Source organism: Bacillus rossius, chromosome 2 (genome assembly GCF_032445375.1).
Source record: "Bacillus rossius redtenbacheri isolate Brsri chromosome 2, Brsri_v3, whole genome shotgun sequence".
Taxonomy (NCBI): Eukaryota; Metazoa; Arthropoda; class Insecta; order Phasmatodea; family Bacillidae; genus Bacillus; species Bacillus rossius.
The window spans coordinates 69,531,468-69,555,129 of NC_086331.1; the positions used below are offsets into that span (position 1 = coordinate 69,531,468).

A 23,662-nucleotide genomic window follows, 5' to 3' on the forward strand; every position below is an offset into this window, starting at 1 on the left:
ATGACACTGTCCCTGGGAGAAATTGTTTCATTTAACATATGCAATGCTATTTTAACTTAAAGTATTAAAATAAAGTAAGCAGTTGAATGTGTGTGATGCAAAGAAGTTAAAACATACACTTGTATGGTTGGAGAAAACGTTATTTTGATTAACATACACTCTTAGGAAAAATATTTTATTTGATTAGCACTGTTTGGATTAATTAGTTTTCTACACTCCTGGAATGAATTAAGATGTAACTTCATGGGGCCGTTGTACATCTTACACTGTGTTTAACTTAAAAAATATTACTGCCACTATACTTGGAAAGTTAACATTCACTACGTAAATATATATTTCTACAACAATAATCATGTTTTTGAAGTTTTCCATGAGTAATAATGTGTTTTATAGCATAATCATCGCATATTATATACTAAAATCAAGTTTGAAAAGTAGGGGGCAACTTTATTTTTGTTGAGGTAAAGTTATAATTAAAAACAAAACCTATTCATGACAATTATGTTTATTAAAAAAGTAAATTACACAAAAGCACACCAAAAATTTAAATTAATAAATCATGTGACAAAAACATATTTTGTTTAACTTAAAATAGAAAAACTAAAACAGTGAACCGAACAAGAGCCGGAACTAAAGTATAACTATCGTAGTAGTACACAGTTACCACGAAAGAGTGCTGGCTACTAAATGTAAAATGTAGCTAACTCGGCACTATACAGAGTGCGCGTGTTGCATGCAAATGGCGATCTATTAGACTACGTGCACTAACTCTAAACGGGAATCAACATAACTAAACATGAACAATGCCAAATAGCGCTAACTACATTTTTATAAATGGAACACAGCAGTGAAGAAGTCAAACAGATCAAGGTTAGAATGTTTGAAAACTTCTTTAAAAGCAAATTTACACAACAGACAACCTCACATTTCTGTTAATTAAATAAGTGGTAATATCCGAATGAATAATATATTTATACTTTAAAAAATATTGTTTTATACAGGAATATCAGTTTGTGGGAAACATCTTGCGTGAAAAAAAAACACATACCTAATAGAGAAAATGGCGGGCCCGATATATTTGACCATATTGAATGGGAAATCTTATTATGCAGGTACATCTTAGGTAAGTATTGTAATTACTGTATTTTCTCATAACTACCACACTGCCTGATGGCAAGTTTAAAAGTGATTGCTCTTCCACGGTGCTGTATCTTGTCATGTTTACTACCTACACAAAGCGCTCGAAATCTAACAGACTGACCAAAAACATCTGGTGACGTTTATGTGAAAATTTTCCTCTCCAAATTTTGACGCCCTAAAATAGCGGTGCGACGATTTGCGATAAAACATTGTAGTTACTGATGAGAGATGAAGTTCTCTATTCTCTATTTATAAGAATTTTCTGTTTTAGAAATGACTAAATAATGTATTATCACTGTCCTTAAAATGAAACGTTTGTATAAGCTATATTTATATACAGTGTAAATTCTTTATAACATCACTCGATTTAATGACAAACTCTTTAAAACGTCGAAATTGCTTGACTTTGGTTGGTTTACCTTGTTTTCTATACAGTAATACACTCTATATAGCATCACGCTCACTCTATTCAACGACAACAATACGGCATTATAAATCATACTTTCTAAGTTGCCGAAGTTGATAAGAACTGCAGCTGTGTACATTCTTTTGTTTGCTGTTTTGTTGTATTATCTAGCACGTGTTTACTTCGACTCACGTACCACAGATTCTAAGAAATTTTGTCTTTTGTTTTTGTATGATGAACTTGCATGTTTACCTTGGTCACTAGACTTTTGTCAAGTTGTTACACGTTATCATTTTCGCAGTTGCTTACGGACTTTCGAACTGTAAACATGGCACGTAAACTAAAATCTTTGTGTATTGATGAAAAGTTTTATTAAGCACTTGATGCAGCAAAACTATTAGAAAAATACTTTTTATATAATCAAAGTCATCCGGCAGTATTTCAAGATAGCAGTAAAATACACAAGAAAATATAATTAAAATATTGGAGCAGCAAAAAACATCAGACGAAAATAACAGACTATATGCAATAAGTGTTATTTGTATGGATATTAATGTCCGTATGTAAAATGTGTACTATATTAGTAAATACATATTATTATAGAATAGTAAAATCTTTTATTTCTCTCCATTTAAAGACCATTCTCTATAACGCCGAAAAATGCTCAGTCTGCTAAGTGTCGTTATATAGAGTTTACACTGTATAGTGTAGTTTCAATTTGGTCATGCATACTGTGCAGTTAATGATGTTCAATTGATTTCAGGATTTCTTAAGTGTGAAACGGAGAAAATTTTACATGGAAGAAACCATTGTTTTATTTCCTGTACCTAGGACTCTTGGGTTTACAATATTCTTGGGGATAGCCAGTGAGTCACAGCTTTTTATACCATCAGGGATGAGCATGAAATCCAATGAGAATAATTAAATGTTGTTCACTATTTTGCATATTTTGAAACTGAGATAGCAGTCATTACTTCAAACATTTGTTGAGAATGTGAAAGTCTAAACAATTCCATCCATTAAGTTTACCAAGACATTTACTTCTATTGATCAGCTGTACATGACTCAAAATCCAGCAAGGATTAAAGATAAGAATTTTTAATTTCTAAAAATAGTTTATTGATATAAAATTTTTCACTATTTCATGCTTTTTAAAACTTTAAACTTATAATATATACACATTATTAACACTGTGTATATAGCCATATAAGTGTATCCACACACCTATGCATGACAAACTCTGAAGACCAGAGTAATGTCCCCTGAAGTAGAATCTCTGTTGTGTATATTCACTAAATAAAACTTTGTACAATTTAAAAAGTTACCTATTCCATTCACGTACCGTCTTATAATATATCGCAATATAATTATTTGTTTGTGTTGATTTTATTAAATGGCTGACTAAAATAAAAATATTTATTTAATTCCTAAGTGTGGTTATCAGCTGCAAAATTGTGTTGAAATATATTTAGAATTTGATGTTAATTTAAAATAAAAAAAAATCCATATAAAAATAAACCCCATGATTAGTTATTAAATAGTCTCCCTTCAAATAAATAATAAAAATATTAGTTTTTCATTGTTCCAGGATTATTCAGAATGTAAACCAAAGACTGCATCAGCATGGTGGACAAACAGTGCAGTTTGGATTCTTTCATAACCTGAATGTTTGCCAAATTTATCCATTTGATAGGACTATAACCACTTACAAAAACTGATCATGTTGGGTTAAATCACTATACTCTGCCACCTGAGCAGGTACATGGTTTTTACAAAATTGAGAATGAGAATAAGTTTACACATTGCATTTAATAATAAACTATTCATAAGACTACTTATAGTTAAAAATCATGGGTTGAATATAATTCCACAATTTACAATATTTAATTTCATTATTGCATATTTTCATTTTGGGAATATATTAATTGATCAATATTACCAAAGATCTGCTCAAACAAATGAATTTTCTATACTTAAGACTTTTGCATGTTCCTTGTATATTATTGCTTTTCATCTGCTTTACTCAACTTATCCTACAATTATCTAGGTATAAATCTGAGGTGATCAGGTTAAAAATAGAGTAAAGATTCCAATTTTAAAACTGGGTAAACTAATAAGAGTAAAGTACTAAACTAGAAGAAAAGATGAACATTGCTGAACATAATATAGTGCAGGCATTTTAATTGTTAGTATAAAAAAAAAAAATTCTACAAACATTTAAATCAGTAAAACACAAAACATTGCTACGAAGTCAAAATGTAAGTAAATACACAATAATTATTAAAAAATAATAATAATTAGGTACATGAAATTATATTATTTAAGTCTCACCTAAATGGCAACAAATGCAGTAAATGCAAGTTATGTGGAGAGTTAAAAAACAGAGTTTGTTTTCTCACATAGTATTTGCAGACGATAGGTTATATTAAGCTTTATTATTCAAAATTTATTGAAGCAATTAAAAAAAATCAAATTTACATTATAGCTTTTTTTTGTAATTACAAACACCTCACAAATTATAGTTTTAGCTTTTAAGTCATTATAACTTGTTTTTAGAGCATGTATGGACTCATGCCTTATACATCTAGATGACATATCTCAAAAATCAACATATTAATCTGATGTGTATTTCATTACCACTGGCTCTTATCTCTCAGTAAAATGGCAAATTAACCTCTTGGCAACAGCTACCAAGAGGTGGTAAGATGTATTACTACAAGATAAACCAAAGACTTAACATTTACCTTGCCTAGAGATGGTACGTCAGGCCATTTACGTTATTTTTTAATTCATCCAAGCTAAAAGTCTACATTTACAACTAAAATATTCTAAAAATTAAAAAAAAAATTATCAATAAAAATTTTGCATTAAGGAAAAACATAAAATTGACATTGTTTATCCTACTATGTTACAGATGATAAAAAAATAGGTTTAAGATGGGCACTTATGGCAAATAAAAGTTAGGTTGCTATGAACCTTCCATCTGGATGTGGCTTATTTATTTATCAATTTTCAAAACCATAAAAAAAGATTGAGGGGAATACAGTCAATATATATTTTATCAAACAGCCGAATAATTTTATGGTAAAGTAGCCTTTAATTTAATAATTGTAGCAAATTAATGCAGTTTTACCTAACACGTAAATCTGCTAGGCAATTAAAATCCATGTGCTTGAAGGTAAAGCACAAAGAAGGCATAGGGTTTAAACAGGAACATCAAACAGAGTAACATCAGTTAGCCTATATGTGTTTATTTTCCATTGAAATTCACAATTACCTGAAACATACACATTTTATTTAAAAAAAAAAAATACATATAACTAAATAATCCATCATGGTTATTGACATATTCTGCAGATAAACATAACAAAGGGTTGGTGGTTTTAGTGTCAAAGAATAGGATTTTCTACTACAAAAAAAATTGAGTTTGTAGAAAAAAGTACTTTTACTTGATCCTTTATTATATCCTTGGGAATAGTAGTAAATTATTTATGAATTGTGACTGATTCTGCTGGCACGAAATTAAGTAAAAGCCCTATATTCACACTCCCATTGTCTTAAGCCTTCCCGTGCAAACGAGTGTGATATAAAACCCTACCTTTTTCCCCGTATAACACAGTCTGGTATACCATGGATTAGGGTACAATATGGGCCAAATTGTGGCCCCCCACCTGAAAAAATAAACATAAGCGATCAGTGAAAATATTTTGAGCAATCATAGTAATTAACGCACATATACTCAAACTCGTTTCAGTGCAGGCTAGTTAGGCAAACATGGGAAGAAAAGTAATGTCTGTGTACTGGCAACTGGATTCATATTTTGTTGTTGTGTTCCATTTGTATTTGGTTGTTAGTGCGGTGTGATGCAGTAAATAATTTTCTGTGGGCTATAAACTTATAGTTGCTGACAGGAGTGTTATTTCATTAAGAAACATTAACTTGGCAGTGTAAATGAAAATTTCATAAGGTTGCAAAGTGAACAGATGCAAAGCATCATACACCATGATTCAAAACTAAGGTTAGGCTATTTAAAATTACACACACTACAAAATTAGCTATTGAAATTTGTTTCTTATGCAACTATCTTATTATCTACATTGGCTCGGGCCTGTGCAGCACTCCAACACAGAAAGAGGTTGTTATTGTAACTATATAGCAAAGGCCTGCCAGCCCTTTTCAAATTGCATCCTTTCATTTTTCTACAAGAGATGTTGACGGAGGTAAAAGTACACTGAAAATTGGATGTCAAAATATTTAACAGTTTTTCCTTGACATTTTCATAAGCATAGACTGCATACTGTATTTTACAATATGCAGTGGGCTCTTAATGTTTTAACAGCCAACGAGATAAATATATTTATAACTTGTCTGGTTCAGTTACATCAGTATAAGCTGTAATTCAGGTAAGAGTTACATACCACAACAGCAACAAAATTATGATGTTAGCTAGGATTTAAGCACCATCAGAAGAATTGGCTAGTGGTTAAAAAAATTGCATTCAAGTCTACTTTTACAATTAAACATTATGCTTTAGCCATGCTATTGTTCATATTTCATCGCATGAATTTCTGTCTAGTTCTTAACTTCAGACACACAGATATTTACCTTTTTTTTTACCCTACTACAGCCAATCTTAGTTCAATGCAAATAATTTTGTTGGTCGTTCTTTAATGTTAACGTTGAATAAATAACGTTGAATCAATAAAAACCTGCTTGATACACATTTTTCTGATTGACATAAATGCAATATTGTATGAAACTACAAATTTTTAACATATATAATAAAAGAGATTTTCTACTCAACAAAATAATAAATGAAAATAAAAATAAAAAATTAAACAATCAATCTAAGAGAAGAAAGGAAGTTAGTAAAGAGGTCCTGAAAATAGTTTGTTTTCAACAAGAGATGATATATTATAATCAATAAGTGTACATTATGATTACGTACATAAGCTATATTAAATAAAAAGGATTTAAAATTAAAAAAAAAAACTAATGAAGATTTTGTTTTGAAAGAAATTCTGGTAATGATAACTAAACTAAGAATTCAAAAATAATAATGGAAACGGTTTGAAATGACTTTTGAATGGTTAGCATTTTGTTTCTATTATATAAATAATTGTAAATGAAGTGAAGTACCTACTAAATAAAGCTGGTAGTAGCAAAGTAGAAAAAATAAAAAATATTCACAAATAAAACAATTGCTGCACCCGACAAAAAAAATAATACAGCAGCAAAATTCTTCTGTAACATATAGTTCAGAATAAATGGACAGCAGTGGAATAACTCTATTGTAAGAAAAACCAAGTGAAATACTATTTTCCGAATTCAAAATATTTTACACAAAATCTCAGTCACCATCCACGTATATACTAAGGATTATGTTTTACATTATTTTCTTTATAACAAAGTAACAACCTTAATTATTAAGATCAAATCATATCCTACCATTAATATTTACTATAAAAAGTTGAAATGAAAACACGTGATCTTACCTCAGTAAAATATAGATGCTTGCAGCGGGTGGTGAATCACTGAAAATGCTCGACTTCGTTAGGATCCTCGATTGTCATAATATCTTAGGTGTCACACGCTCATGGAACGAACATACTAATTTACGAACACCGAGTGGGTACGTGGTTCGGAGCCCAAGATAATCTTGGAGAAGCAGTCACATACAGTCTATCTGTGCAAAATCATTTGTCGCAAAACCCAACCTTACCTTACATTCTGAGCCTGTGAAATGGTTTCACATCATAGTACTTCACCATACTATGTCAATAACACAAATGTATTTATCTTCCTTACAATAAAAAAAAATTGTATGACCGACTACACAAATTCATAATAAACACATTTTCTATAAAAAGCTGGATATTTCATTTTGTTCTAGCAATTTTTAAATGCTTGTTTTTATTTACATTAGTGAGAAGTTTTTTTAATAACAGAATATCATTGAGAGTTAACACTTTTTCGCCCTTTACATTTTCTGCATTTATCTTTAATATCCTACCATACAATGATACAATCAACAATTTAAATCTCACAGAGGTGGGTTACAGACATGAGGACTGCACTCCAGTTCAATGCCTAGGGCATAGGTTAGAGGCATATGATGCACAAGCTAATGTCCCAAGCAGGCTGCCTGCTAAAAGCCTAGAACAATTTAAGTACTTGGATATATTATTAATTTTATGCACTTACCAGCAATAAAGGCATAGAAAAAAAGTCTAAATTTACAAGCTTTATATATTGCCCGAGTCTTAATTTTGTTTCGCAAGACAATGCTAGAAAAAATTATATCTTTCTGTTAAGTTGGTTTTTCCTGTACGGTACAGTTGCTGAGGTAAAGTCCATGCTGATCAACACATTAACCACAATATGCTTAATCATATTCCCTACATATTACTTTTCTTTTGCATAGCTAATTGGTAGATTAACTATCCAAGTCAAATCTCTCCAAGCCATTCTATTGCTGCAACATGTTAGGAATTCTTGTACTTTTATACAGATTATTTTGAAGGAATGTCCTACAGATGTTTCCGATTGAGCCAAGTTTATGAGAGTTTTTTCTATGGCAACAAAGTTGGGTGCCTTTTTATATATTGCAGTCTACAAGACTATTAAAAAAACTAAACTTCTATTAATTTATATCTAATATGTTAAAAATTCCACAATAAAAATATTTAATTCGGAATTAACAACAATTAGTAACTTTTATCTTTTTTTAAACATCCCACCACTTGTTATTTTGGCACTATTTTAACATGAGCCCACCATTATAAAATATTTCAACTGATCAAATATCAGTATTGTTCTGTACAACTGGCTTATAAATATAAATGTTACTAGTTAATATGGAACCTAATGAAACAATAAGAGTTCTCAGTTTTTCTACATTGTGCATAAGTCATTACTACAAGTCTCCTATTCAATAAAATAAATATTTTTATATTAGGTATTGAAATAAATTTTTCTATAATTGCTGACATGTTTAGAGTAAAAGGATAACCAATTCTGCAGGGTTTCAATTGAGTTACTCAATGTATTGAAAAGTTGCACAGACTCTCCAACTAATATCGGAGCCCAACAACATAGTGTTTTTACAGTTGTCAAGAACATGATCCAGTAATATTTAAGCAGTTAAGATAAAAATGTTATCCAGTAAATGAATAAAGGGCTAATAATAATTGTGAAGATAAATAAAAACATGATCACAATTAAGGAAAAATATATCACACCTGAAAAGAAAGCGTACTGTTTACCAAAACAGTGACATTGTTTAGTTATAAGTTAATATTTTTGGGATGTTTCTATTAAAAAATATTCTAGGCATGCAAGCACAATAAAAAAAAATAGCATTAAAATCTCATAAAACTGGGCCACAGGATCACAACCCACTAGGCTTTACCTATACATGACCCATGATACTCATCTCATTTATTAGTTTATTAAAGAAAATTTTACTTTTCAAGTAAAGAAACTGTGATATTTAAAGAAACTGCCTTTTTCTAGTTAAAATAATATCTTAAAAGTGCTGATGGGAGAACAGTATGTGAAAATGAGCTATAACTATCACAATTCCGTATAGAATGCTGCACCTGACAAACCGTGCATCACTGTTCAAAAAACAATATTTTAATAAAATATTGGATATTTTAACAAGTAGGTAGGTATATTCTGGCAAATGAATAGTAACAACAGAATGTGTGTTAAAGATCACAGGACAAGCGGATAGCTGTGTGCATCTGGCAGAAGTTGTCATAAATTCTAACTAAATAGCATGGTGCCTATGTTGGGTTAGGCACGACTTTCAAAAACATTCTTTAATGCAGTTTTTTTAAGGTGTGTAAGTTGGTACCTACCTGTACCAGATAAAAAATAACTTAAAAGTTTCCCACATAGTCATCAGAATGAACAAAAGATACGATACTATTAACTAATAACGAGATTTAACGTTATTAGTTAGGAAGGGTACAGGAGGTAAACAATTATGCAATAATTTGTGACACACAAAGAAACAATCCAAAGTAGCCTATATTTTCAATGCACCTAATAATGTGCCCCTTTTATGGCCTATAGGAGTACTGAAAAATGCATAAACTAATAGAAAATTAATGCACCTAAGAAATGTATGATAAACCTATCAATTAAATTAAATAACAGGGTGACAATTAATAAATCCAGTACTAGTAACAAAGGCAAAAAATTTTTTTCTTCCAACCAGATAAAGGTATGAACCAAAAGAAAGGTCGATGACTTAATGCTACAACGTAATAATTATCAGTAAAATTAGTTTTTAAGTCTTCTCGCAAATAAAAATTGCCCGTCTAATATGATCAAATGTTTCGGTCCCGCTATTTTCTCCACATGACGTACATTAATATTTACCACGTAAGTAGTAGCCCAAAAATTTACTTTTTCCATATAAAAATGTTGATTTTAAAAGTTTAAATCCATTATTTATTAGGAAAGAACCATTTAATTATTTAATTTACAGAAATAAAAAGTTGTCCTGTATGTAAATTCTCTTAAAAACACATGTTTTAAATGTTACAAACTTTTTCAGTCCCACCACCCCTATATAGCCCCTATGAAAATGTGGCCAGCGCTGGTTGTTTTGTATGGTGGAGTTGATGCATGTATAGAGTGCGCACACGTAATTTAATACTGATATTGATAGCTTGCAGATTGCATGCAGTGCATGAAGTTTGTCTCTTGCTGAGTTAATAATATTGCGTAGCCATGGTCTTTCGTAGTCTGCGTGTACCACTACAATAGTTATCACAGGGTTACATTAGTTCAGTCTCATATTCGAGGCACAGATATTCGGAGTCTATTTTTTAAAGTTGATGCAAAATATATTATTGTTTTGTAATATACATTTACAGTTATTTACTTGCATATGGCCTCCACATTTTATGGCAGTTTTTAGTTTGAAAAAAATGTAGTGCAATTCTTATGCAAAATTTCTCACTTTGGGTTAAAAAAAAATTATATTGCAATGTCAGGATGAACATGTATTCAACTAACCAATGTTGGTTATAAATAAATATTAACTCAACGTTTAAGTATAATGTATTTAATCAAAATATCTCGGCAGATGTGTGGCAAGTGATTGATGTGTCTGCGGCGCTGGCGAGGTAAGTAGGGGAAAATATAAAAATATACCAGCCAGAGAGGGAGACAGCAAGGAGCAAGTATGTGAGAGAGAGAGCACTATTGTGGCCAAATGATGGTTCTTCTCCTCTCTCTCATCGTTGAAATGTCCATGAACTACCACCCTACGCAACGCATTTATCTCGACCGGTGTTTAAAACGCAACTGTGCCCAAACATTATTGTTTCAACTGAACATTTCCTGACAAAACTGCAGCCATCATGGGTATTTATAAGAGCACCTTTCATATTCCTTCAGCCCTGTAAAAGTTTGCTGGTAACATGAATGCTAGTTTTTTTAGAAGGAACAAATAAAGAGTAGCTTTCCGCCTCCTCTCTCTGCGACAAGGTAGTGCGTGGAATTAGGGGGTTGTAAATATGAAAAAAAAAGGTGGGGAGGGAAGAAAGAAGTGGGCTGCCTTACACCCTCTCTTAGTAAACAAACAAAGAAGAACTGAGGGGTCAACACAAGTGCTGTATTTCTTATGTGCCAATACGCGGATACGTGGAGACACGGAACTTGGAACAATAGCGAAGACAGATATATGGTGCGACCCTTATTCAAGGGCGATCATTGCGGTGAAGTTATATATTTTTTCCCCAAAATAAAAAGTGTGACCCATTCCAGGGGCGACCCTTCTGTGAGTAAATACAGTTCTAGTTATTTGGTGCCAATGTAAAGTCTAAGTGGGATGAAATGCAAAATTAGAATGTGCGTTCAATGTGTCAATTTTATTTTGGAAACATTTTTAAACAACACCTCAATTTATACTTTAAGTTTTTATGTATCCATATATGCAAGTAAGAAATTATTTCTTTAGTAAGAAATTTAAACTCATTGTTGTTTCATAGATGTAGACCACTAGACAAAATGTTACCTTTTGGCTAGTTATTAATATATACTTTTAAGAAATTATAAAGGAGAGGAAAATTTTCCATTTCCCATCAAGCATATTTTGAAGACATTCCCCTGAAATATGTCTGCACAGAGTTTTACTGTAACCAGAAACCTAATGAAATGTGCAGAAACACTTTCACTGATAATTAATTACATGAAACAGTTTAAAACCATTAGCAGAGTCTGTTTAAGAGATTCAGCCTTTCCCTCTTCTTTCTTCCTGCCTTCTTTCAGTCTTGTCTCTGGTCTAGTTCTCCCAACTTTGGTGCACACTTTTCCACCCCCTTTTTATCCATCTACATCATGGTATTGCTAATGGTCTGCTATATTAATTCCAAGTATATTCCTTGTTAATTTATCCCTTTCCATTATCAACTTGGAATTTTCTATTTGTCCTGCAAAGGTTCTTCTTTACATTAAATTAATTTGCCTATCTTTTAATTTTCATTTCATCTATTTTGTTAATTACTGTACTACAACCACAGAGAATTTATAAAGTTTACATTTGTTTGTGCTTACATATATTTCTTTCATATCTAGGTTTGTAAAATGAAAAAAAAAAGTTAGTTTAAATCAATAGGATCTTACATTCAAGATTTATACAATAAATTGCTACATTTCTTCCAACATACAAAATATTTTCATGCTATTACAGATTTTAATGCAACTATATATGTATGCTGAATTCACATATTACTTCATTTTATTCTTAACATGTTGAGGGATTACATGACTTACTGGACATAAGCCACTCTTGCAAAGTTGATAGAATGCCAGGGCATTCTGAGCAAGCAATAAATCTATCCTGGCAAGCTTGAATGTAAGCCAAATGACAATTTGAGGGAAAAAAAACTCTTTGCCATTATGGGCAGAGAATTAAGAGAGGTAAAGTTTAAGGTATAACATAATATTTCTGCCAAGAATAATAACCTTGACAAAAAACATAAATTTATTTTCCTATAGACAAGTCTCTTTGCTGTAATCAATTTAGAACGACTGGACCTGTATAAGTAATTTACAGAAAATATTTGCCTCTCATCCTTCTAATTAAAATTATATAGGAGTAGTTATTTTATGTAACCTGTATTACCACATATATGTCCAGCCAGGTGTGATGTGCTCAAGCTGCAGATAGCTCCCTCCCTCCATGCAAAAACATGCCTCCCCCCCTCCAACAATCACATAGCACTAAGGACTATGTACGTCTCTTTGTTGTTGCTGCAAACATATAGTGGTACAAACTCCGGATGACTCAATATAATATTTTCCACAAAAGCATTGTGCCACAAGATTATTAATGAATCCAACTGAAGACAAAACACACAATACAATACAATACAATAAAAGTGCCTATGTTCTCAGAGTATAAAACATGCAGATACCCACAAACAAATAAATATAATTTCCCAGTGAAATGACAGTCAAAAATAAATTGTTTTTAAAAACAACTTTAAATATTTTATCGCAGTAAAGGGCTATTATAATAAAAATTGAATATAAAGTAAAAGTTGCACAGGCAGGGCGAAAGTACTGGCTGCCACAAATAAGGAGATTTCGTCCCGCTTTCTTATATCGTTATGCTAGAGGTCACACTGCATCTTAGCTACAAAACATCATAAACTCAATTCTTTGGAGTGTCTTTTTATAAAGAGAGATTGAGGGAAGAGGTTACTTTGTTAAATTAATCTCCCTTCGGGAGCTTGAAACTAAACATATGCCTAATGTACAAAATTAATTCCTTTCTGCGAGTATGTAAAGCAAAAGCCATGTTGAATGAACAAAAGTAATTCACTTTAAATAAATTAATGTGTAATTCACTTGCATTCTAAAAACTATGTCATTTTAAAATCCATCGTCACAAAAATTATATGAGCACAAAATGATCCTAAAAAGTATACTTGCACGCTAAGTAAAACAGAATATAATACAACCTAATCATAGACAATCTAAAACGCATGTTCTGTTACAAACATTACATGACATGCACGGCATCTTAAATGTCAAACAAAAAATAGAAATTTGTATCAATCACTTCATAGCATTAACTTAAGTTATTCATATCATATATGAATAACTGTGAAATGTGTAGAGTAAATAATAAAAAAATCCTTCATAAAATATTCTTGATTATTTTTGATTTAAGATTTACAAATAACTAAAGAGGTAAATACAATATCAGTAGATAAATTAGTAGATAAATTATTATGCATTTACGTAAAGTTCACGGGATTTATTATAGGTATTACTACAAGTAAAAATAGATTTTTGAGGAAATATACAAAGAAAAATTAATATATGAGCAATAACATGATTAAATTACACTGAAAAAGTGTGAAGCTCTAAATGTCCTCTGTTTCTCCCTGAAATACAGGAATAATTTTATTCCCCTGCGTTTTCCAAGGTAAAAAGATTTACCGTGTTTTATCGCAAAATCGTTGCACATTTTAAACTAAAATCAAGTTTGAAAAATAGGGGTGCAACTTTTAAGTGAGAAAAGCATTTTTGGTGAGTTAAAGTTATACATTTAAAAAATAAACCTATTGCTTGGAAAGCACGTTTAATTAAATAGTAGCATATATAGAAGAATGCCAAACAAATGATAGGTCATGCAACTAAAACATATTTCGTTCAACTTTTAAAAGAAAAACGAAAACCATGACCAGAAAGTGAGCTGGAACTAATGTATAACTATTGTCGTAGTACACACTAACCACGGATGAGTGTGGGCTATCAAATATAGTTTACTCTGCACTAGACAGAGCTTGCACGTTGCAAGTTGCAAGCAATAGGTGAGCTATCAATATTGATATTCAATTACATGCAAGCACTCTACACATGCATCATCGTAACCAAACATGAATGATGACAACTAACGCTGGCTACATTTTTGTACGCGGTACAAAGCGGCAACAAATACGGACAGATAAAGGTTATAAGGTTTGAAAACATATTTTAAAGAAAATGTACACATTGGACAACTTCATATTTCTGTTAACTAAATAAGCAGTAATATCAAAACAAATCATATTTCAACTTTAAAATACATAATTTTATAAGGGAAAAGAAGTTTATGGGAACACTTTACGTGAAAACAAAAAGTCTATCTTATTGAGAAATCAAAGGGACAGAAACATTTGAACATGTTGGACGGGAAATCATATTGTGCGGGTACATTTAAAACCACCAAACTACCTGAAAGCAATTTGAAAACTGATTGCTGTTGCACGGTGATTTATCCTGCCATGTTTACTACCTACATACACAAAGAGCTCTGAATCTAACAGCGGGAACAAAAACATCATGTGACTTTGTGAGAATTTTTTTTGCCAAATATTTGATGCCCAAAATAATGGTGCGATAATTATGCAAGTAAGACGATTATGCAATATAACATGGTATTTATTTTTTCCTCTAGAAAGCAGGGATTTGAAGAAAAATTTGAAATTTCAATTATTATTTTCATGAGACTTAACAGAATATTTATAATTCTATAAAACCTAATATACATAACATACATTAAAACCAAGGTTTAGAATTAGTAATCTTAACAAAATAAAAAATTCTAAAAAGTATTATCTTCGCATACATACTTAAAATATACCAAAGGACAAGGAAAAAAGTATTGGAGAGGCATTAGTTCTCTCTTTTAATCTAGGTAAATTTTTTTTAAAATTTAATATACTAACTGTAAGGGGGAAAAAAAATTGAAATATTTTGTACTGGTAGAGATCTTACAGCTGCTTACCAATCTGTATAACCCATAAGTAATACAGGGTTACTGGCGCAATAAAATATTCATGCATATATATATATATATATATATATATACATATATATATATATATATATATATATATATAAAACATGTTAAGTCAAAATATAGGCAAAATAATAAAATTGAAAATCAAAACAACTCCAAACATTTTAAAACTGTTAAAACTGCACACATTAGATATCCTTATAAATAAACTAATTCCAGAATAGTTCTCAATTCCGTAATTCTTTGCAGGATTATTTCCTCTTCGTGAAAACTGCTTTTAATATCATAAACAACAAGAGGATTGTCTGTTTTTCCAAAGAAAATAAAACAATATTAGCAACACATAGAAACAGCTACAATGCTATTATAACATCAAAAATAAGTCAATTATAAAAAAAATTAATTTTTATTCTAACAATAATAATTCAATGCAGTATACTAAAAACATTTTTTCACACTGCCTGGCATTTTGTAAACAAAACTTGAACATTGTATGAATAAAAATAAATAAAATATTTCTATTTCTCTGGAGAAGACGAAGAATGTTACAAACCATATTTTAAAATAGTAAATTTGACTTAATTCTTCATTAGGCAGTGATTTTAAATATAAAACAATCTAGTTTGTCAAGCCCAACGTCATTGACAAACAAAAAACATTTAGTAATTTTTTCTAGGTGATATTTCAAATATGATGATTTAAATATAGCACATTTCCAATAGAGAAAAAAAAAATTCATAAAAATATCAGTTTGCCTTATTTAACAATTTTTTGGAGTTAACACTGGTATTTCCTGTAAATTAATTTTCTTTGTAAGTCCATTCGCTATAGTGACAAATTAAAATCTAGTACGATTCTAACAAGCTGATATCCTTAAGATCACAGATTTCTAAAAATTAGTAAAAAGTATAATTATATTTACAAGTATTCAAAGTTTAAGAAAATTCATTATAAAATAATTAGATAATAAACTAATTTTTTGAACAAATGGAAATGTAAGCAGTTCTGTAGAATAATTCTTTAACTGACGTGAGTTCTTATTTGCACTTCATGCTGTAAAACAACTAATTCTGTTATCTCAGTTTGACACTGCTTGAACAGCATATATTTGTTAAAAAATAATTAAATTTTATTATTAAAAATATTGAAATGAATAGCAATTAGTTTTCATACTTTATTATTGAAAATATGAGAAACTATGCAATGAAACAACAAAAAATACAACTAAACAAACAAAGGTTGACTACACTACATAAGTTACAAAATAATGCATTCAAATTCCAACATAGAGAGCTGTTTCAAGTGAGTTCATATGATGGCATAAAGTTGCAACATACATTTGAGGAAAGAAGGGTGCACATCAAAGAAAATATATAAAGAAAATGTATCTAGTATACATAATAACTTGATATACTAAAAATGTTAAAAAAATAAATTAAACATTACTATGCAATTAAAGCAAACATAAAAGAAAAACATCCAAATCAAAAGTTTTATATACTATTAAACAAGACCATTTAACCACCCTTCTTTACATCCCCCTTTCCACCTATGGTAATTATTTGCTAGTAAAAAATATCAACTGAAATAAAATTATATGTTGCATCACTTTGCACTTTAATGATACTTTTTAAAAATACATTTGGGAGTTCTATAAGCAAATTTACTCCTATGCTATACATTAAAGAAAGATTCTTATGAACAACCACCTATTAAATAAAAATATGAAAAAACTAATTCACTCAGCACACATTTGTGCAAGTAATTAGAAGAGAGTAAAAAACTATGATACATATAAAACATTTGCTACAAATTAAATTAAAGTATTGTTCTATGTATGCTAATCTAAGAATTTTCAGTTTCAAAGTGAGTTTTTGATTTTACTAATTAATTTAAATAAATGATGTGACGAGTGAAAAAGAACCCTCCCATGAACCAAAATTTTTTCTAAAAACATTTTCTGCACTTAAGTGTTATGCAAATAAAATTAATGACAGAGCTAGCACTTAATTCTAACAATTCTAAAATACACTGGGTTAAAACTGACTGTTATTGGTTAACAATATTAATTACACTTTTATCACCACTTCCTGTTCAACAGATGACATGATAATATTTATATACAAGCTATTTTGAGCACAAAATATTAATACTAATTGAAGATAAATAAATATGGGGTTGTCATGTAACTGCATCCCACATGGGAAAAAAATTCTGACACACAAACACTCTATACTCACATTTTTTCCTACAATATTTTTAATTGTTTAAATAAAAAAAGGATACACAAAAATAGATAACATTCTTTGTAACATGTTTTATAGCCATTACTAAATTGTACAAAAGTTCATAGAGAGTTAAAAATTATGATAACAGACTGTATCACTAACATATTATCACATGTATTTCACTATGGAATACTAAAATTCCTTAGGAATAGTCAGACTGCATTCCAAACATAACAGGGAGTCTACATATAATTGGTGAACCAATTTGACGATGTTTTCAGGACCTTTTAATAAAATTTTCTTACACCTTTTTTATAACACATGGCAATTAAAAAAATAATTATAATTAAACATAACATGAAATAGATATACTATTCGCAGGAACATGCTAAATTTCATGTAAGAAAGCTCAAAACTTTTCAGAGATAATTTCCATAAAATTGAAGTAGAGTCTCCAATCATTTATATAATTTAATGTGCGACTATTGACTGAAGAAAGATGTCGAAAAACAAAATGCAAGTTAGCAGAAGATTGCTGAAAATTAATTTTTCATGAATTCCAGCTGTATTACTGTTTATTTCTTTACTTTTCATGACTTTCGTGATAAGCCCTTTTTTCATTACTTTAGAGTGATTTTTGTGACCTGTAGACACCCTGCATTATCAATTAACAGAGTAATTGATATGCAATTTTAGCTTATCTTTCACTTTTAAATCTTAAAATTACCAACACCCCAAAGAAATTTACTTTATTGCTACTATATGCTTTGGGTTCACTAATGAAAGTAAAAGAGCCACTGCCAAATAATTCCTTTGTTTTTAAAATTTCCAGGAAATTTAAAGCAGTATTGTATGATATGCTCTTACTCAGTTGAAACATTACCATTCACCAAAGCTAAACTACTTTTTTAATGCATTTCAAATAAATGTTATGGTGATATTAATATTAGCATACGTTAAGATGTTGTCAAGTTATTGCTTAAAATATATTTAGATTTTCAGCACTTACAGGATCTCCAAGAAGAAGTGTGAAAAAACCTAAGTAAAGCATTAAAATATTTATAAGTATATTGCTCCAAATAAGAGAAGTATGATTTTATTAAATAATATGCAGAAAGAAACTCAACGAAGAATATTTTTTTTTTAACAAAATAAAATGTAGGACAAAAAGTTGTACATATTAACCATAATGCAATATGTTTGTAATAACAAAAAAAAAAAAAAGATTTTTCCAATGAGCATTCAACCAATATGTGAAAACTAAATTACAATGATAAAAATTTAAGAAAATGAATACTACATTACTATAAAATAATTTAAATTACCAGAAAAGAAATATATTGTTTTGAGGAGTGTTACTGTAGTTTTTAAAAAGTTTTAAAGATCTAGGAAACACTGAATTAGATCCAGAAAATGAAATGAATATAAGAAAATGACAGTTTCAAATTGTGTACTGCCATATTTGCCTGTGGTTGTAGTTCTACAAAAAATAAACACTTTTAATATGCATGTTTGCTTCTACTATTCAAATTGCATATGAAATTAATTCTCCCCACAGGCATGTTCATTTTCTCTTCAGTAGTAGCAAGCCTATATGACATAACATTCATAAACTGAGCATCTTGCGAGCCATGTGGAGCTATGTTTCGGAGAAATAACTGCCAGCACTCATACTCACATTTTCCCCAGGTCCCCCAAAGCCCCCTAAGTTGTAGTCGCCCATCCCACTTCCACTGTCTTCCCGTGGGGTACCGGGGCCTCCATTAGCTGGAGAATTTTTCATCCCATCCAAACCATCACCATTCATAACTGGGCCCATTGTACTAGGACCCATTGGTCCCATTGGACCTCCTTCTGGACCAGCTCCCATTGGGAAATCCTAAAAGAAAAACAAGAACAAATTTATATTTTCCTAAAAATTACTGAATAATAAAGTATGACATCAATAATACATTGTAAGTGGAAAAGAGTCCATTTTACCAGTTAGTTGCTAAATAAGGAGACTATATATCTTTCCAACTACTTGCACCATAGAGATAAAAGTTAGTTTCTGCAGGCATTCACAGCTTTGACAGGTTTCACTAAATTTTACAAAAAGGAAATTGCCAGATACTACTTGATTGGTTTCCTTTGTCACATCACAGCTGCGCAATGCCAGCTGCTTCCACATACAATAACCCCTTCCTCAGCTCTCAGCTCTCTCTCTATTATATATTATTATATATATATATATATAGAGCTAGTGAGAGGCCATCTTTGATTCCAACTGAACCATAGATACCAGCCATGACGAAGATGCAGTTAAACAAATTATTGGGAAAAACAACACTTTGATAGCAATTTTTGCCAGAAAAAAAAAAGCAGCCCCGACCTGAGTACCACGTGAAATATAGACAATTGATTTGATGTAAGCTTTTGGACATACGCCATTGCTAAAGCACATGTATGACTGTAGAAGAAAACTACAAAAAACACAAAAGACAAAAACACAAATTAAGCAAAAAATTGCTGTTGTCAACAGGATATGAACACCACATAATATTCCATAACAGAAATATGGTCAACAAACAAAGAAAAACAAAGAAAATGGACTAACAGAACGAGAAAACCCCCACAAATGATGACAGCACAAAATTATTGAACCCAAGAAAAAATTCAGCACAACAGTTGAAACAAGACAAAACGAAAAGACCAAACAAACTAAAACAGAAACAAGCAACGTTTCGGGAGCAGATAGCAGTTCCCGAAACGTCACTTGTTTATGTTTTAGAAAACTATTGTGTTTGTTTCGTCTTTTCGTTTTTTCGTGTTTTTGTCTCGTTTCAACTGCTGTGTTGAATTTTTTTTGGGTTCAATATTTTTGTGCTGTCATCATTTGTGGGGTTTTTTCGTTCTCTTCTGTTTTTTGGAAAACTATTGTGTTTGCTTAGTCTTTTCTTTTGCTGTTTTTTTGACATGTTCCAACTGTTGTGCTGAATTTTATTGGGTTCAATATTGTTGTGCTGTCATCATTTGTGGGGGTTTTTTTTGTTCTGTAAGTCCATTTTCTTTGTTTTTCTTTGTTGACCATATTCCCGTTATGAAATATTATGTGGTGTTTATATCCTGTTGACAACAGCAATTTTTTTGCTTAGTTTGTGTTTTTTTTGTAGTTTTCTTCTACTGTCATACATGTGCTTTAGCAATGGCGTATGTCCAAAAGCTTACATCAAGTCATGCACTCCCATTGCACAAATCTTTCAAAGATAATAGACAATTGATACAGTAATAAATGACCCGATGTAATTTTGAAGTGAATGATTGGGAAAACTTTTTTGTTTAGGGTTAGTTAAAATCTGCTAAGAAATGCCAAATTCTTGTGTGGCATACAGCTGCACGAACAGAGGAAGGCGTGGTACTGGAAACATTTCACAGTACGGGTTCTATGTTCAGAATTACAGTGTTCTTCTACAAAATATTGGTTTCAAATTGTATTTTCTTTTGGGAGTTCCTGTTGTATTAATCCTCAGATGTTTATTTAGTGCCACAAATTAGGTATATCTTCGGCACAGTTTTGAATTTTTTTATTTTATTATTTTTTGATGAGCATCAACAGGCTCATCTTTAATTATTTTTTTTATTTACTGTACACTATAAGAGGTTCTTAAAACTTTAGTCAAGTCAGTATGACCAAAGCCCTTTCGCATGTTCTGGCATGAAATTCCTCCCGTCCAAAGCACCGGCAACATGCTCCTGCATTGGAGTGCCCAACTCCCGTCAGCACGGCCGATGCACAGGTGCTGCAATTTTCGTCTGGCGCACGGATCTCTTTTTGTGCTGTCAGAGCACGCCTAAGAATAGTGTGTGAGCCAGACACTGTTTTTCGCTGTTCACCTGAAAACTCAGGGTTGGGCAATTAAAGACTCCCCCTCCCATATCCAAGCTTGCACCTGGTGTGCTACCCTCGTGTGCACTCTCTCCGCAACCTGTAAAACTTAATTTAAGCCCTTATTAACTCCTCTTCTTCCCAACAGGGAGCGCTAACTCCCAGACACTTGTCCGACAGACGGTATACATTACAGCTGTGTCTCTGCAAGCTGCCTACCGGCAATGTCGTCAACCACATGTCAGTGCTGCCAATCTTAGTTCTGAACCTCTGCCACCCAGCTCGAGCATCCACTTTGGCAGTCACTTTTCTTCTCCCACTCCACGCAGCTTTGCCCCCTTTCATTTTTTTTTGCAAACCCCCCAAACCCATAATTTAACTATGAGTGACAACAACCTCCGAGAAGTCCGCGTGCACGTTCGTCTCAGACTTCGCCGGATGTAGTCCGGTAATCAATGGATTGTATTCCCTTTCTTCTTAACTTATGACTCCAAGATGTAGTGTGTTAGTTTTGTGCTAGATCTGGGTGGGCTGTGTTTCAGTTCCCTTACATCCACTGCTATTTCTACCACCTAAATGCAGTAATCCTTGGACTACCTCCACCAAGTGGTAACAGGAACTCAGTCAACATCCATGTTTGGCTTACTATATTAATAAGTAAAGTTCCCATTTTTTTCTCTGTTTTGTCCTTGCTTAGTTTATCACTGCGTGACCTTCTGTTCTGCAGCGGGGTCCAAGTGTCGCCTACCTGTTTCAACACCCAAAATTCACTGCTCTCTCATGAGTCAACTTCGCTCCTGAGGGATGGCCCCACTTACGTCCCTAGTGTGCCTACAGGTAGACAAGTTGAAAACAGGAATGTGAAAATTTAGTTTTCAGGCAACCAATCTCTAATTCCATTTTTTAGCCTTTCACTTCAAACTCAAAAATAACGCAAACTCAGCGATGATCCTCTAGTAGAGACTATGTTAAGGTTGATTTTGGTGTAATGGCTATACCTGCCAATTGTAGAATTAAATATACTTAAATTACCACAAAATGGTTATTGTAAATCAGCAGGCCAGTTCCTTTTGTTTTTTCCTAAGTAATTTCTTTATATCATTTTTGTTAACAACTAAGTATTTAATTTGTTTTCTATGACGATGCCCGATTTAATTATGCGCCACAGGTGCCATACCAAAGACATCTTGGCACGACTTCCAACTGACCGCATCGTTCTCGGCCGTTTCCTTCTTGAGAGGCTAGCGCTCAGAGAGATTCGCCAGAGCTCAGTGAGATACGCCTCCGCTACTTACATTAAGATGTAGTCGCCTCGTCAAGGGATGTTTGTCCAAATTTCGTATTAAGTTACTTTTTGTAATAAGTCAGTAAGTGTTTCTATTTTAGGGAATTTCATATTTTGTTAAATTTTTAAATTATGAGTGCTTCCGCGTCCACTGCACTAGTTTTGCTCTGCGTTTCGTGGGAACCTCAGCGAGCCACCACCTGATTTCAAGGAGCAATACCCTGTTTTGGTGAGTTGTCATTACCCATTCTCTTTCCTGATAATACCCTCTTTGCGGGCATTTGTGCCTATTTAATGGCTGTCTGTGAAGCAGGTCTAATTATTTTGGATTTGGCTTGTTCCCAGACAGGGTCCAAGAACTGGAGCCGAGATTGCGGCCAAATGGTCTTCCTGGCACCATAAGAAATAATCACTCCCGATCCACACGCTATGGATTTTCTACTTCCAAATTCTCCACGAAGCCTCAGAACCCCATTTTGTTCCGTGACACCCACGGCAGGCCATTTCTACAAGACTTTAGGATTCCAGCAAGTCGACCAAATATGTGAAAACTAAATATGTATAAATTAGTGCCTAAAGACAAACCCTGCAGTTTCCAAACGGACTTAATGTAATTCTGGCATTGCCAATAACAATAATTATTTATGTAACTAACAAAGAAAAGTGCCAGTGTGTGAATTGGCTATAAATTTAATATATTGTATTAAGTTTTATTTTTAACTAAGGTTTAATGAATTTGTTTAATAATTTTTGAGCTGGCCCTCATATAAATTTAACTTATTAACATTATTTATAAAGTTACCCTGTTATAAAGTTAAATTATTATTAGTCAGTTAACCATATAATTCCATCATTCAATTATCCAAAATGACGTTAGTTTCCTTTCGTAACAATTAACAATGGTGCATCATGTTCTCTATTA

The 23,662-nt window shown here is 31.7% G+C and overlaps 1 protein-coding gene across 3 annotated transcripts in view; it reads right to left on the reverse strand.

Annotated features, from left to right (window-relative positions):
* The window catches only part of LOC134529353 (single-stranded DNA-binding protein 3), a 309,711-nt gene that overhangs the window by 72,715 nt on the left and 213,334 nt on the right, over window positions 1-23,662 (reverse strand). For all 3 annotated transcript variants that reach the window (XM_063363330.1, XM_063363329.1, XM_063363331.1), the window contains exon 15: window positions 19,269-19,469. In XM_063363330.1, the coding sequence (XP_063219400.1) occupies window positions 19,269-19,469 (201 nt within the window). The remainder of the gene's footprint in view (window positions 1-19,268; window positions 19,470-23,662) is intronic.